Consider the following 13,395-nt stretch of genomic DNA (forward strand, 5'->3'; position numbering starts at 1 on the left):
AATCTTGTTGAATCATTCTTCCATGGAGCCAGATCTTTCTTCCACAGAGCCACTGGGTGGGTTCGAACTGCCAACGTTTTTAGTTAGCAACTAAGAGCTTAACTGCGGCACTACCAGGGCTCTTTACCCAGACAATAGTGGATTTAAAACGTTACTGTAAAGAGGGACATTCCATTTCTTGATATAGGAAACATTCATGTCTCAATTTTCCAGGTGAAAGGGGATTTGATTAAGCTCTCATCTCATCAGCTGTGTCACTTGGGGAAATCACTTAGCCTTTCTGCTCTCCTACCTCTCCAATCATTTACCCAGAGTGGACATTCACCTACCTTCAGCGGCCAGGCTGGTAACATAAATGTGTAAAGTAGCAGGTGTAAGGCTGTAAGGAGGATGGGGGCTGAGGTGAACTGAAGAATGCATTTTCTTTCTAAACAGAGGCACCTAAGTTCAATTAAAGCAACATAGTGTTTTATGCCATGTCAACCAAAGCAATTGTATCTGCGGGCTAAACTGGATTCAATATGTGGGCCGTGAGTTTGAGACCCCTTGTTTAGTGGGGCATTCACTTCTTGGATTTGATACTTCTGTCCCTGGGAAGTTATCAAGGTATTTCTATGCATACACAAGATACATTTATCTAGCATCTTCTGCTATGACACAACAGAATTATAGGGAGCTTGTTAAAGTTCATATGGCAGGCCCTGACCATAGGTCCTGATTCTGTAGGGGAGGGGAGAGCCCAGGTATCTGGTTTCCAATAAACTCCTCCACATGATTCTGATGCACGCTACAGTTTTATAGTGTTCTGAACAGCAAAAACAAAGAAAATCAAACAAAGCCTGATTTCAAACACCAGTGACTATAACCTGTAACTCCAAGCTGCTTCTGTGACAGGGTACACAGTGTTTGGGACAAGACAGGGCTGTCTACTTTGGAATTATGTATTATTACCAGGTGGTCAGAGGGATAACTGATGGTGGGCTCAGACAGAGGATATTGGATATCTTCAAATGGTTTCTATCTCCACTGGCAACAGCCTCTGCCCCAGCCCATCAAAGCCCACAGGTGACCAAAGTCATCTGAGCATTACAACTGAAGCAAATGAATCAATTACCTGTGATGCCTTTCCCAAGTCTGCCCCTTTCCATCCCTCTACTGTATGTCAGATTGTGCTGACATATATCAGGAACTGATGATATATGTATACATGTGTATACATATATATACATGCGTATATATGTATGTATGTATATCTTCTAGCTGCTAGAGTAGAATAATACATGGCAGATAGCAGTTACTTATTCCACTTAGCACTAGAAGGAGGGTAGTGCTTAAATATTACCCAATTAAAAGGCTTCATTTTACAGAAAAGAAAACTGAAGCATAAAATATAGTAGAAGAAACTTTCACTTAAAGCACAATAAAATTAAAAAAAAAAAAAGAATATGTAGTAGAAGAGCCATGGTTAAAACCCAAGTTTCTTGATTCCTTGATACAGTTCTTTCTTCTTGGTAGCACAGCCACCAGGATTTATTAATTGATTGAAAATCCCACATTCTCAACTCAAGCAAAAAATCTCAAGGAGTATGTTACAGATTGAATTCTGTCTCCCAAAAAGTTGTTGAGGTCCTAACCCTGTATCTGTGAATGTGAGCTTCTTTGGAAATAGGGATTTTCTTTTATCATCAGTTAAATTAAATGAGTTCCTACCTCCTTTAGGGTATAACCTAAGTATAGTAGGTTGGGTCCGAAACTTAATCTCTTCTGAGTGGTGTCTTATAAAAGGGAGACACACACAGCGGAAAGACAGAATGTGAAGAATGCCAAGAAACACCCAGGGCAACATAAAGCCCACATAGAGAGAGCATAGCCCTGCCGACGTCCTGAATTTGGACTCCCTACCTCCAAAACTACAAGAAAAATACATTTCTGTCTTTAAAGCTATACACTTTGTGGTATTTTGTTACAAAAGCCCTAAGAAGCTAAGATAGACTGTATAGGTTCTAGGTTCCTTTATAAGCCTGGTGGCATAGCGGTTAAGTGCTACAGCTGTCAACCAAAAGGTCGGCAGTTTGAAACCACCAGGTGCTCCTTGGAAACTGGGGCAGTTCTACTCTGTCCTACAGGGTCGCTATGAGTTGGAATCGACTCGATGGCAACGGGTTTGGTTTTTTATAACTTTATAATTTTTTTACTGAATGCTAAATTCCATCTGGTAAGTACTCAGTTAGGTGCTGGGCACTGTAACACATCCTAAGGAAACAGACGAAGGTGCAAGCACTCATCTCAAAGAGTTTGTAGTCTTCAAGGGAAACAGACAGGTAGACAAAAGAATTTTAATCACTGAGGGATGAGTACTCTGGGAGCAGAGAGGAAGAGGGGATGGAGAAGAGAGGGAGAAGGCATTTGATTTGGAAGTGGTGGAATCTGAGTTGAGTCTTAAAGAATAGGTAAAAGCTTTGTAGGCAAAAAGGAGAGGAAAAAATTATTCCCGGCAGAGAAAAGGGCATGTCTAAATGTTCAGAGGTATTAAAAGGCACCTGGTAGAAGATGACTAGTTCAATTTGGCTAAAATAGATTGCATAAGGGCTAGAAGATGAGGCTGAAGAGGTTGGCTGAAGTCAGATGGCAAAAAAGCTCCTTAAGCCATACTATAGAAGAGTCGACTTTATCTTATGGGCAACAGCACATCCATAAAGTTCCTGAAAGAAGTGTATATAAAAATATAAGGTCGCAGAATTAAATAATGGCTCTAAAGTCAGCCTATGCAAGTCTAAAACCTGGTTTTACCATATCCTGGCTATGTGACCTAGGGCAAATTGCTTCTAAGCTTCAATTTTTTCATTTATTAAATGATACGAAAAAGAGTGATAACTTCATAACGTATTGTAGGAATAAATGAGATAATCCATGTAGAACTATTAATATAATGCCTGGGATATAGTAAGCACTCAATATGTTAGGTATTATTTTGCATTCATTTGTCCTTATGTATTTTTATTTACTTATTTTGGTGGGAAAGAGGGTCCCATAGCTTTATATAGATTCTCAAAAGAGTCCATGAATTCACCAAGAGTGAAAAAACTTCAGAGAAGTTGGAGCCCAATGGAAGGATTTAAGCAGAGATATAACATGACCAATGAGCTTTAAATAGGTTGAATTTGAAGGGTGTGTGGGATATGGGGGGTTAAAGAGTCATTTGATGAATGGGAATTTGTATGTGGCACTCAGGATAGAGTTCAGGGCTAGAGATTCAATAAGGAGCTATTGGTATGGATGGTGGCTGAAGCCAAGGGAGAAGGCCAAAGCTAAATCCCGAAAGATAATACAATTTCTGGAGTTAGAGGAAGAGACCAAAGAAGACTGAGAAAAAGCATTCAAAAAAGTAGGAGGGGAAGCAGGGAGATTAGAATGCCAGAAACCGAGGTAAGAGAATACTTCAAAGAAGGAAGTGATGGTAATCAGCATTATAAGCTTAAAAGAAATGAGGTAAAATGAAATAGGCTTTAAACTTCTGAATAAGTTCTGCTCCTAACTAGCTACATTACCTTGGGCACATTTCTTAACCACCTGGGGTTCATCTATAAAAGGTGGGAACTCAGCTAGAAGATCTCTCAGTCCTTTGAGAGCCCAGTTGTCTACCAATAAATTTCAATCATCAATTTAACTTAATTGGTTAACATCCAGGTTTATAAGGCATTCGATTCATTCCATTTGCCTTAATTCCTTTTTACTAGGTTTAACATTTTTATGGGAAGGGGGTTGAGGAGGATCAACAAGTGAGTGAATGTATCTCCTATGCTGCCCATCCTCGATTACATGGGAAATTGATGTCTTGCAACTCTGAGAGAATCCCCAGACACTCAGACAAGTGGCTGAAAATGACTTTGGAGTTGGACAAACTTGAGTCCAAAATCTGATTATGCCACTTATTACTTATTAGTCTTATGACCTTGGTGTCATGGATTGAATTATGTCCCCCTAAAAATGTGTGTATTAACTTGGTTAGGCCATGATTCCCAGTATTCTGTGGTTGTCCTCCGTTTTGTGATTGTAATTTTATGTTGAGGGGATTAGGGTGGGATTGTAACACCACCCTTACTCAGACCCAATGTAAAGGGAGTTTCTCTGCGGCATGGCCTGCACCACCTTTTATCTCTCAGGAGATAAAAGGAAAGGTAAGCAAGCAAGCAGAGAGTTGGGGACCTCATGCCACCGCGAAAGTAGTGCTGGGAACAGACCGTGTCCTTTGGACCTGAGGTTCCTGCACCTGAGAAGCTCCTTGACCATGGGAAGATTGAGGACAAGGACCTTCCTTGTCCTAGTCCTCCAGAGCCAACAGAGAGAGGAAGCCTTCCCCTGGAGCTGACGCCCTGAATTTAGACTTGTAACCTACTAGACTGTGAGAAAACAAATTTCTCTTTGTTAAAGCCATTCACTTGTGGTATGTCTGTTATGGCAGCACTAGATGACTAAGACACTTGGCAAGTTATTTCACTTAAAAAAGTTAAAGTTTTACTTTCTCTTCCTGAAAAATGGGTAGTTATTATTAAGGCTACATGAAATAATGTAAACAAAGCATTTAGCAAAGCCTCAGTGTAAGATAATAAACATGATCTACTAATGACCATCTGAAGAAGGGCTCTTGCCTGTACATGATTTAACGCTGTCCACCTGACTATGCTGGGGCGAAGGCAGGGGCAGTGAAGAGTGGTTACCATATTCTATGATTCCTGCTCAGCACAACCCAAGGCCCAGATGGGCCCCGAAGTTTTCGACCAATGTCAGCAATTTTCTGGATCCATCCACTACCAGGAACCATTCAGTGAAACAACTTTTCTCATTTTCTCTGGACGTATTTCCATTTTGAAGGTAACTATGGAGCCCTGGTGGTGCAGTGGTTAAGAGCATGGCTGCTAACCAAAAGGTTGGCAGTTCAAATCTACCAGCCGTTCCTTAGAAGCCCTATGAGGCGATTCTACTCTGTCCTATAGGGTCACTATGAGTCAAAATCAGCTTGATGGCAACTTTTTTTTTTTTTTCACACATTCAGTCAGGAGCCCTGGTGGCACAATGGTTAAGAGCTGGGCTGCTAACCAAAAGGTTGACAGTCTGAACCCACTTGGAGCTCCACGGGAGAAAAATGTGGCAATTTGATTCTGAAAAAATTACAGCCTTGGAAACCCCATGGGGCAGTTCTACTCTGTCCTATAAAAAAAAAGTCCTATAGGGTGGCTATAAGTCTGAATCAACCTGACAGTGCACAACAACAACATGAGTTCAGTATACAAAGTCCCATCATTTCCTTTATCTCCCTGATATAATATCAAAGCTTTTAATTTAAAGTGTTATTACCTCTGTGTTCTGGTCAACTTTTAAGATCTGTTTTTTACATGTCTGTTCTGACGCCTTTAACTCAGGAATAGAAACCCCATGTGTGTCAGAGTAGCTCTGTGCTCCACAGGGTTTTCAATCACTTATTTTTTGGAAGTAGATCACCAGGCCTTTCTTCCAAGGCACCTCTGGGTAGACTTGAATCTCCAACTTTTCAGTAGGTCAGTAGCCTAACACTGACTGAACCACCCAAGGATCAACTGAATAACTGAATTTTTTCACTCAGAGATGGTGCTCAGTTCTAAAACTCTAAGCTCCCGGTGAAAGTATTTCTCTAATTCCTACTGTGCAAACTAGGAAATCAGTCCTCTTCTCAAATAACACGTTTGCTATTCGCATTTTCTCTTGGCTAAAGCAGGGTAGGGGTGGAACCTAGAATCCCAAACAGAAAAAAGCAAACTCGTCATAAAATTGCCCTTTGCAGCTGGGTCAACCAGATAAAAGTAGAATGGTGAAGCTTGGCTCGCCTGAAAACTCAAATGATTCATTGGTTCAGTGAAGCTGCCAGCTCCTTCTTTAACGTACACGATTCTCTTTTTCCTTTGTCTCTGTTTAATGTAGAGAATACCAGTGGCTATTTTATTAGTACTGAGGCCTTTTAAAATAAGAGGCAGTTCCCGGGTTATGAATGTTGGTCTCACATACAACCCATAGTTATGAACCAACCCCCTAAAGTTATTATATCAAAAAATTCAAGGTACATACAATCATTTGTAATAACAAATGGGCGTTACATTGAGACGCACATCAAAACATTATTATTACTATTATTACTGTATTATTATGTTAAAAACGTTTTAGTATAACTGGAAATGTTTCTTCAGTGTTTTTTATGCATATGCTATATACTAAGACAAACATTTGACTAACATTAGATATAAATCATACCTACCTGTTCAGACTTAGGTAAAAATTCGACTTAAAGACAGGCTTAGGAACAGAACGTGTTTGTAACCTGGGGACTACCTGTACTTCAGACACCACTGCGTAGTTAGATAACAAAGCTTGGGAAAGAGCTGGGCCCCAGTGCAGTGGGTAATTCTGTTTTGTCTAAAGGCAATTTTTAAAAAACATGCGTTATTAAAGGGATGGTTTAAAGGCTTAGACACACCACACACACACACACACACACAACATACGCATAAAACATACACGCACACCACACATTCACAACACACACACACAACATACACTACACAGACAACAGATGCATTCAAACACAACGCACACACACAGAAGCCAGGACTCTCCACGCAGGTGTTTTCCAACCTCAGTCAAGGGAGAGGTTGGCTGGGGTGTGTGGTCTTCTATCTTCCCCACGACAAGTCAGGCAGACTTACTGTCGGTAGCTGTAGGCAATGTCAGCAAACTGCTTCCTTCTTTCTCTGTACACAGGATCTTTAAAACCCTAGGAGAAAAGAGACAACTGACTTCCTGGAGGCTTTTGGAGGGAGAAGCCTAGCATGGCTATGAATGTCTGGAACGGGGGCTGGTGAGACCTGATATTGCATCTCGCCTTCCCCCGATCTTTGAAGACCCTGGCTCCACCTTCACTGTGTCTCTACTTCTCTGAGCCCAGTCCCATGCCCTTTTCCCTTCACCTCAGTAATTGTCACTCCCAAGCAGCACCTGTAAAAATTAGTTGCCCAGGCTACCACCACTGACTGCTCTGACAGGAATCACAATAGAGGGTCCCAGACAGAGCTGGAGAAAAATGTAGAACAAAACTCTAACTCACAAAAAAAAGCCCAGACTTACTGGCCTGACAGGGACTGGAGAAACCCCAAGAGTACGGCTCCTGGACACCCTTTTAGCTCAATACTGAAGTCACTTCTGAGGTTCACCTTTCAGCCAAAGATTAGACAGGCCCATAAAACAAAACACGACTAAAGGGGCACAACAGCTGAGGGGCAAGGATGAGAACAAGAGGGGACAGGAAAGCTGGTACTAGGGAAGCCAAGGTCAAGAAGGGAGAGTGTTGACATGTCATGGGGTTGTTAACCAATGTCATAAAATAATATGTGTATTAACTGTTTAATGAGAAGACAGTCTGTTCTGTAAACCTTCATCTAAAGTACAATAAAAGTAAATAAGTAAAAATCAGTTGCCATTTAGTCAGTTCTGACTCATAGCGACCCCGTGTGTGTCGAGTAGAACTGGCTCCATAGAGTTTTCAATGGCTGATATTTTCGAAGTAGATCATCAGGTCTTTCTTCCCAGGCACCTCTGGGTAGACCGGAATCTCTAATCTTTCAGTAAGCAGCCAAGTGCATTAGCCATTTGCACAGCCCAGGCACTCCTTGTCCCTTTATACCCTGAAAATTAAGTCTCAGCTAAACTGGGGGTAAGGTCTCCCACCAGATATTAAGAGTGACACATTATTAGTAACACCTTCAATTCAGGGTGGGCCTCTCTGCCATGGAATTCTAAACCACAAATAGCGCCCAGGAGTATCCTGGTTCTAAAGAAATCTTATCCACAGCATTTTTAACTTAAAAAAAATTAGGCAAAGTTGGTAGGACAGCTCTCTCTGATGAAGATGTAAAATACCCACTAAATTCGTGACCAACAGTGTGTGTCTAGCACTGTCTCCTAACACCTTTAACTTTAATTCTCCCTTTGGGGGTTTTGTGTGTGTGTGTATGTGTGTAGATAGACAACAAAACCAAAAAAAACAAACCCGCTGCCATCAAGTCGTTTCTGACTCATAGTGACCCTATTGGACAGAGTAGAACTGCCCCATCGGGTTTCCAAGGAGCGCCTGGTGCCGACCTTTTGTTTAGCAGCTGTAGCTCTTAACCACTATGCCACCAGTGTTTCTAGATAGACAACAGGTACATGCTTATGGTTACTGCAATTTTTTAAGATACCATTTACTGAGTGCCTACTCTCTGCCAGCCTGTGCTAGGAACTTATTTAAAATTTTCACAACAAACTTGTAAGGTAGAACAGTATGATTATTTAGCTTTTTCTAGAGAATACACAGTGGCTTGAAGAAATGGAGGCACAGCAAAGGTAGCACCAGGATCTGAATTGCCCAGTCTCATGCCCTTTCCCCTACACCTCAATCACTGTCAACCTTTACATCTTGACAGAGGCTTAATTAACTGGGAAGCCTGGTTAAACCCCTTCTGTTGAGTCGATTCTGACTCGTAGCAACCCTCTAGGACAGAGTACAACTGCCCATAGGGTTTCCAAGGAGCGGCTGGTGGATTTGAACTGCCAACCTTTTGTTTAGCCGCCATAGCTCTTAATCACTGCACCACCAGGGCTCCCTCCACTGAGAAGCCTGGCTGGTACATAGAAAAATGATGATTGTTTCTCCTTCAAGGCTGACCTACAGGGAGAAAACAGGCCCAGTGTCTTTCAGTGTTGGAGAAGCACATACCTGAGTTGAAGGTGATCCCCCTTGATAAAAAGGGCATTTTCCTAAAAAGTTGGCTGTAATTCAAATTTTGGTAAGACAAGAGACTGGTGTGATCACTGTAGAACTCTGTTTTGTTCCCTCCAAACACTTTCCAGTAAGCCGTGACATCTATCACCTGAGCTAGCAATTTCTCTGCCCCAGCAACCCTCCAATCCTAGAAGTTAATGAACTGAAAACAAGGCTTGCATCGTGGAACTTAATACTTAAAGGAATTTTTTAAAAAGGTATATACTACCTAATTTTCAGATATTGCTTTTTGTATGTTGATTTTATTGGCTGATTCTTATTTGTTTGTTTGTTTAAACCAGTAATTCCAAAGAACCAGGGGTCAATGTATATAAAACCAAAAAAACCAAACCTGTTGCCATAGAGTCCATTCTGACTCACAGCAACCCTACAGGACAGAGTAGAACTGCCCCATAGGGCTTCCAAGAAGTGGCCGGTAGATGCGAACTGCAGACCTTTTGGTTAGCAGCCTGAGCTCTTAACCACTACACCAGGACTCCTCAATGTGTATAATGTAATTTTATCTGAGAAACTGTAACACAGTCTAGCATACAAATGGGATTACACACACACTTGTTGAAAGAAGAAAGGGAGGGAGGAAGGGAGGGAGAGAAAGGTAGGGTTAGAGGAAAGGGAGGAGAAAAAAAGGTTTTTTTTTTTTTCCTAAGATATATTTTGAGAAATCAAGAAATCCAAATGTTGCAAACCAGAAAAGTAAAGTTCCCATACATTTGTTATTCTAAAACTATACCGCAGATAAATGACGTGATTGGTCAGTTTAGACAGGGTTCTATGACGTGGTTATTACAAAGTGTAACCCTATTGCTCTCCCTAGAGTACTGAAGGGTTTGAATGAACCGTTAACTATATGTAGGAAAGCCTAGGAATCTGAGAACTTAAACCCACCGTAGGGCCTCACTTCTGCTGGGTGAAGATAAGTCACTTTGGGATGATGTAGTAAGAAAACTAGGCAGCATTATTTAATTTTCAAACACTGCTAACATACCCTTTAAGGAAGTTGACTGTTGAAGTAAAGAAGGAACACTTATTTTTACACATCTCCTTACTTCGGGCTAAATAAATTGAATATTTGGCAGTAGTTAAAGTTTGGCTGCTACAATTATTCTTACCTATCAGGCTGTTTTTATCAGTCAGTAGTGAATGGCTGAGGATCTCTGGTGGTGCAACAGTTGAGCACTCGGCTGCTAACCAAAAGGTTGGCAGTTGGAACCTGCCCAGCAGCTCTGTGGCGATCTACTCTCGTAAAGATTACAGCCTAGAAAACCATATAAGGCAGTTCTACTCTGTCACACGGGGTCACTATGAGTCAGGATTGACTTGATGGTACCTAAAAATAACAGTGAATGGCTTTTTATAGCTCTTAAGTGTAAAATGTAGACTTTTGCACCTGCAAAGCACCTTGGAGAACACCTACTGTTAAAAATTTCATCTACAAATAAGGGAAGTGAAGCCCATAGGGTCGTTTGTCCAAGGCCCTTAACTGCAGAACCTGCACCTCCATCCAGGTTTTCTGGCTCTACTCAAGATGGTAAGTTGAGGTTTGAAGGTTGAAGCAGGAAACCAAGGACGACAAGAAAAGAATTCAGCTTAACCAGTGGTTTTTCACTTTATCCTCCCTCCTCCCTCCAGGAATAGAATATTCATGGCAATTTCTCTTCTTTATTTGGCTGTTACTTTTTATTCTTAATGTGCCCTGTCTAGGTGTTTCACATATTTTTCCATCAGTGAAGAAAAGCTTAATATAAAACTGTATATCCATAAGGTTATATATATCTCATATATATCATATCATATGTATATCTCATGTGTACCATATCATATGTATATCTCTGGAAACCCTGGTGGCATAGTGGTTAAGTGCTACAGCTGCTAACCAAAGGGTCGGCAGTTCGAATCCACCAGGCGCTCATTGGAAACTCTACGTGGCAGTTCTACCCTGTCCTATAGAGTCGCTATGAGTAGGAATCGACTAAAAGGCACTGGGGTTTTTTTTTTTTTTTTTTTTTTTTGTATATCTCATATATATCATATCGTATGTATTGTTGTTGTTGTTGTTAGGCACTGTCGAATCAGTTCCAACTCATAACGACCCTATAGGACAGAGTAGAATTGCCCCATAGGGTTTCCAAGGAGCAGATGGTAGATTTGAACTGCCTAACTTTTGGTTAGCAGTCGAGCTTTTAACAACTATGCCACCAGGGCTCCATATCATATGTATATTATATATATATTACATACATCATACTGTATAGATCACATCATATCATAGCATATATATCATATATATCTCACATCATATACATATATCTTATTATATATAAAATGAAGGAAGGAATACACCAAACTGTAACAAATGTTATCTCTGGGTCATGGGAATTGAGTGGCTGTTTTATTTTTTATACTATTTCTGATTTTGAAGTTTTCTATTGTAAAAATCTACTATCAAATCATTTTGGGGAAGGGGCAGAAGATTAACACTTTAAGGAACACACAACACACACACACAATACACTACACAGATTTTCCACATGGGAAGGTTTCTAACCATGGTCTTTTCCAGCTCTAAGTTTCTAAGAAGGTCGTTATCCTCCTGCAGGCACACCCCATCTACCAAACTTCAGGGACTTTTGCTCTCTTAGTCACTAAGAACCAAAGAAAATTGTGGCCTTGCAGCCCTTTCTTGGGGCTTGACTCCCCCATCCTTTGGGCTGCCAGATGACCACAAGGCCTCTGGTTATGCAGGATGAATTCCGAATTAAGCTGCAGTTGGTGAATGACTAATCACCCGTCTCAATTTAGACTAATAGCAGCAATTTCAGGAGCATTGCATGTAATTTATTTATAATAACCCTGTCCCAATTAAACTAATAGCAGCAATTTCGGTTGCACAGCATGTAACCAAGTATGTTTTGACAGGAAAATATATTGTTGGTGAAGCAGGGGGGAGAGGAGAGGATGGGAGAAAGTAGAGCTCTCTATAGGATGCAAAATTATAACATCACCTGAAATCTACATGCAGTCTCTTCTCTTACTCTCAGAAGTTTCATTATTTGGGCAATAGTCAAGGTGCTGAGGGGTGCGATTTTGTGTTTGTGGACGTTTTGGAGAAAGACTAACATGGAAAGGATTTGGAGCAGTCTTCTAGACTGAGATATTTATCGCATCCTCTCTAGATATCATGGCTGTGGTTAAAACTCAGAAACGCTATCTTTAGCCTAGTGAGAAGAAGAGCACGAGGTCTAGAGTCAGACTGGCTGGGTGGAAATGCTGAGCCATTCATCCATTCATTCACTAGGAGCACGGGATCTGCCAATTCACCTCTCAGGATCTTAGTTTCTTCATCCGTAAATTTAGACTGTTAATTGTACCTCCCTCACAGTGTTGTGTGGTTGGACTGGATGGGCATCAAGCAAAAGTCTGAGCACATAACAAGGACTCAAAAAATAATATATTTATGAAAAAAAAAATGGTGGGAAATCCAGGAACTAAGAAGTCTGGCTCAGCATGTAAAAAGGATGTACTCTGAGCCCCTACTTCGGCTCTCAGGATTTTTAAACAGCATCTGCACAATTCTTTCCTTGCTATTTACATTTCCTCTACCCCAGTAATAAGTTTATTATATCCCATATGTCCCATTCTAACTGACTGGGGGAAGGATGGTATAAAGGGGACAAAAGGTTTAAACTGGTATCATTAAACATCTGTCATTCCCATGCTACAGACACTGGTGAAATAAGTCTTGCAAATGCGTAGACTAGGGGAATGCTGGAAACCCTGGTGGCATAGTGGTTAAAAGCTATGGCTGCTAATCAAAGGGTTGGCAGTTCAAATCTGCCAGGTGCTCCTTGGAAACTCTAAGGGGCAGTTCTACTCTGTTCTACAGGGTCGCTATGAGTCAGAATCGACTCGACCGCAGTGGGTTTTGAGGGAAGTGCTGACAGAGGCCCCCTCTCCTTGCCCACCCTGCATTGCTCGTCATGGTCACCACCAATAAGACCGAGAAGATTATTCTGGAAAGGATCCTGATACCCAGTTGCCCACTTCAGTAACCTGAGAGTCATTGCATTACTTCTCCTCTCCATTCTGCCTTTGCATTCAATAACCAGCTTCTGTCCATTCTACCCTCCATATACCTTGAGTCTATCATTTTCCCTTTATTCTCAGTGCTAACACCTTAATCCAGGCCACCATTATTGCTTGCTTGGACTATCGAAACTGCTTTCTAAGTTGCCGTCCTCTGTCCCCTCTTCCCCCTTCACTGCAGCCCAAGTGAACTTAAAAAATGTGGATCTGGTGAGGTCACTCCCCTCCTTAAAACCTTCAATAGTTTCTCTTTTTAAGTATAAAGTTCAAAATCTTTTACAAGGCATTATGTGACCTGACCCTGCCTGTGTTTCCAACTCTATGCTGAGCCATTCTTGCCTTCATACTGTGCTCTAATAGGACTAACTTTAAGTTCTCAAACACCCCACGGTCTTCCCACACCTCAAGGGCTTCACACGTGCTGTTGCTTCTCATTGGAATGCTTGTCCTCATGCTCTTAAACC

General features: G+C 41.3%; 1 protein-coding gene across 1 annotated transcript in view; it reads right to left on the minus strand.

Moving 5' to 3' along the window:
- Positions 1-13,395, minus strand: part of PAH (phenylalanine hydroxylase) — an 87,414-nt gene that overhangs the window by 16,126 nt on the left and 57,893 nt on the right. Inside the window, exon 5 of the mRNA XM_049881592.1 lies at positions 6,735-6,802. Within this exon, the coding sequence (XP_049737549.1) occupies positions 6,735-6,802 (68 nt within the window). The remainder of the gene's footprint in view (positions 1-6,734; positions 6,803-13,395) is intronic.

This window comes from Elephas maximus, chromosome 4, assembly GCF_024166365.1.
Source record: "Elephas maximus indicus isolate mEleMax1 chromosome 4, mEleMax1 primary haplotype, whole genome shotgun sequence".
Lineage (NCBI taxonomy): Eukaryota > Metazoa > Chordata > Mammalia > Proboscidea > Elephantidae > Elephas > Elephas maximus.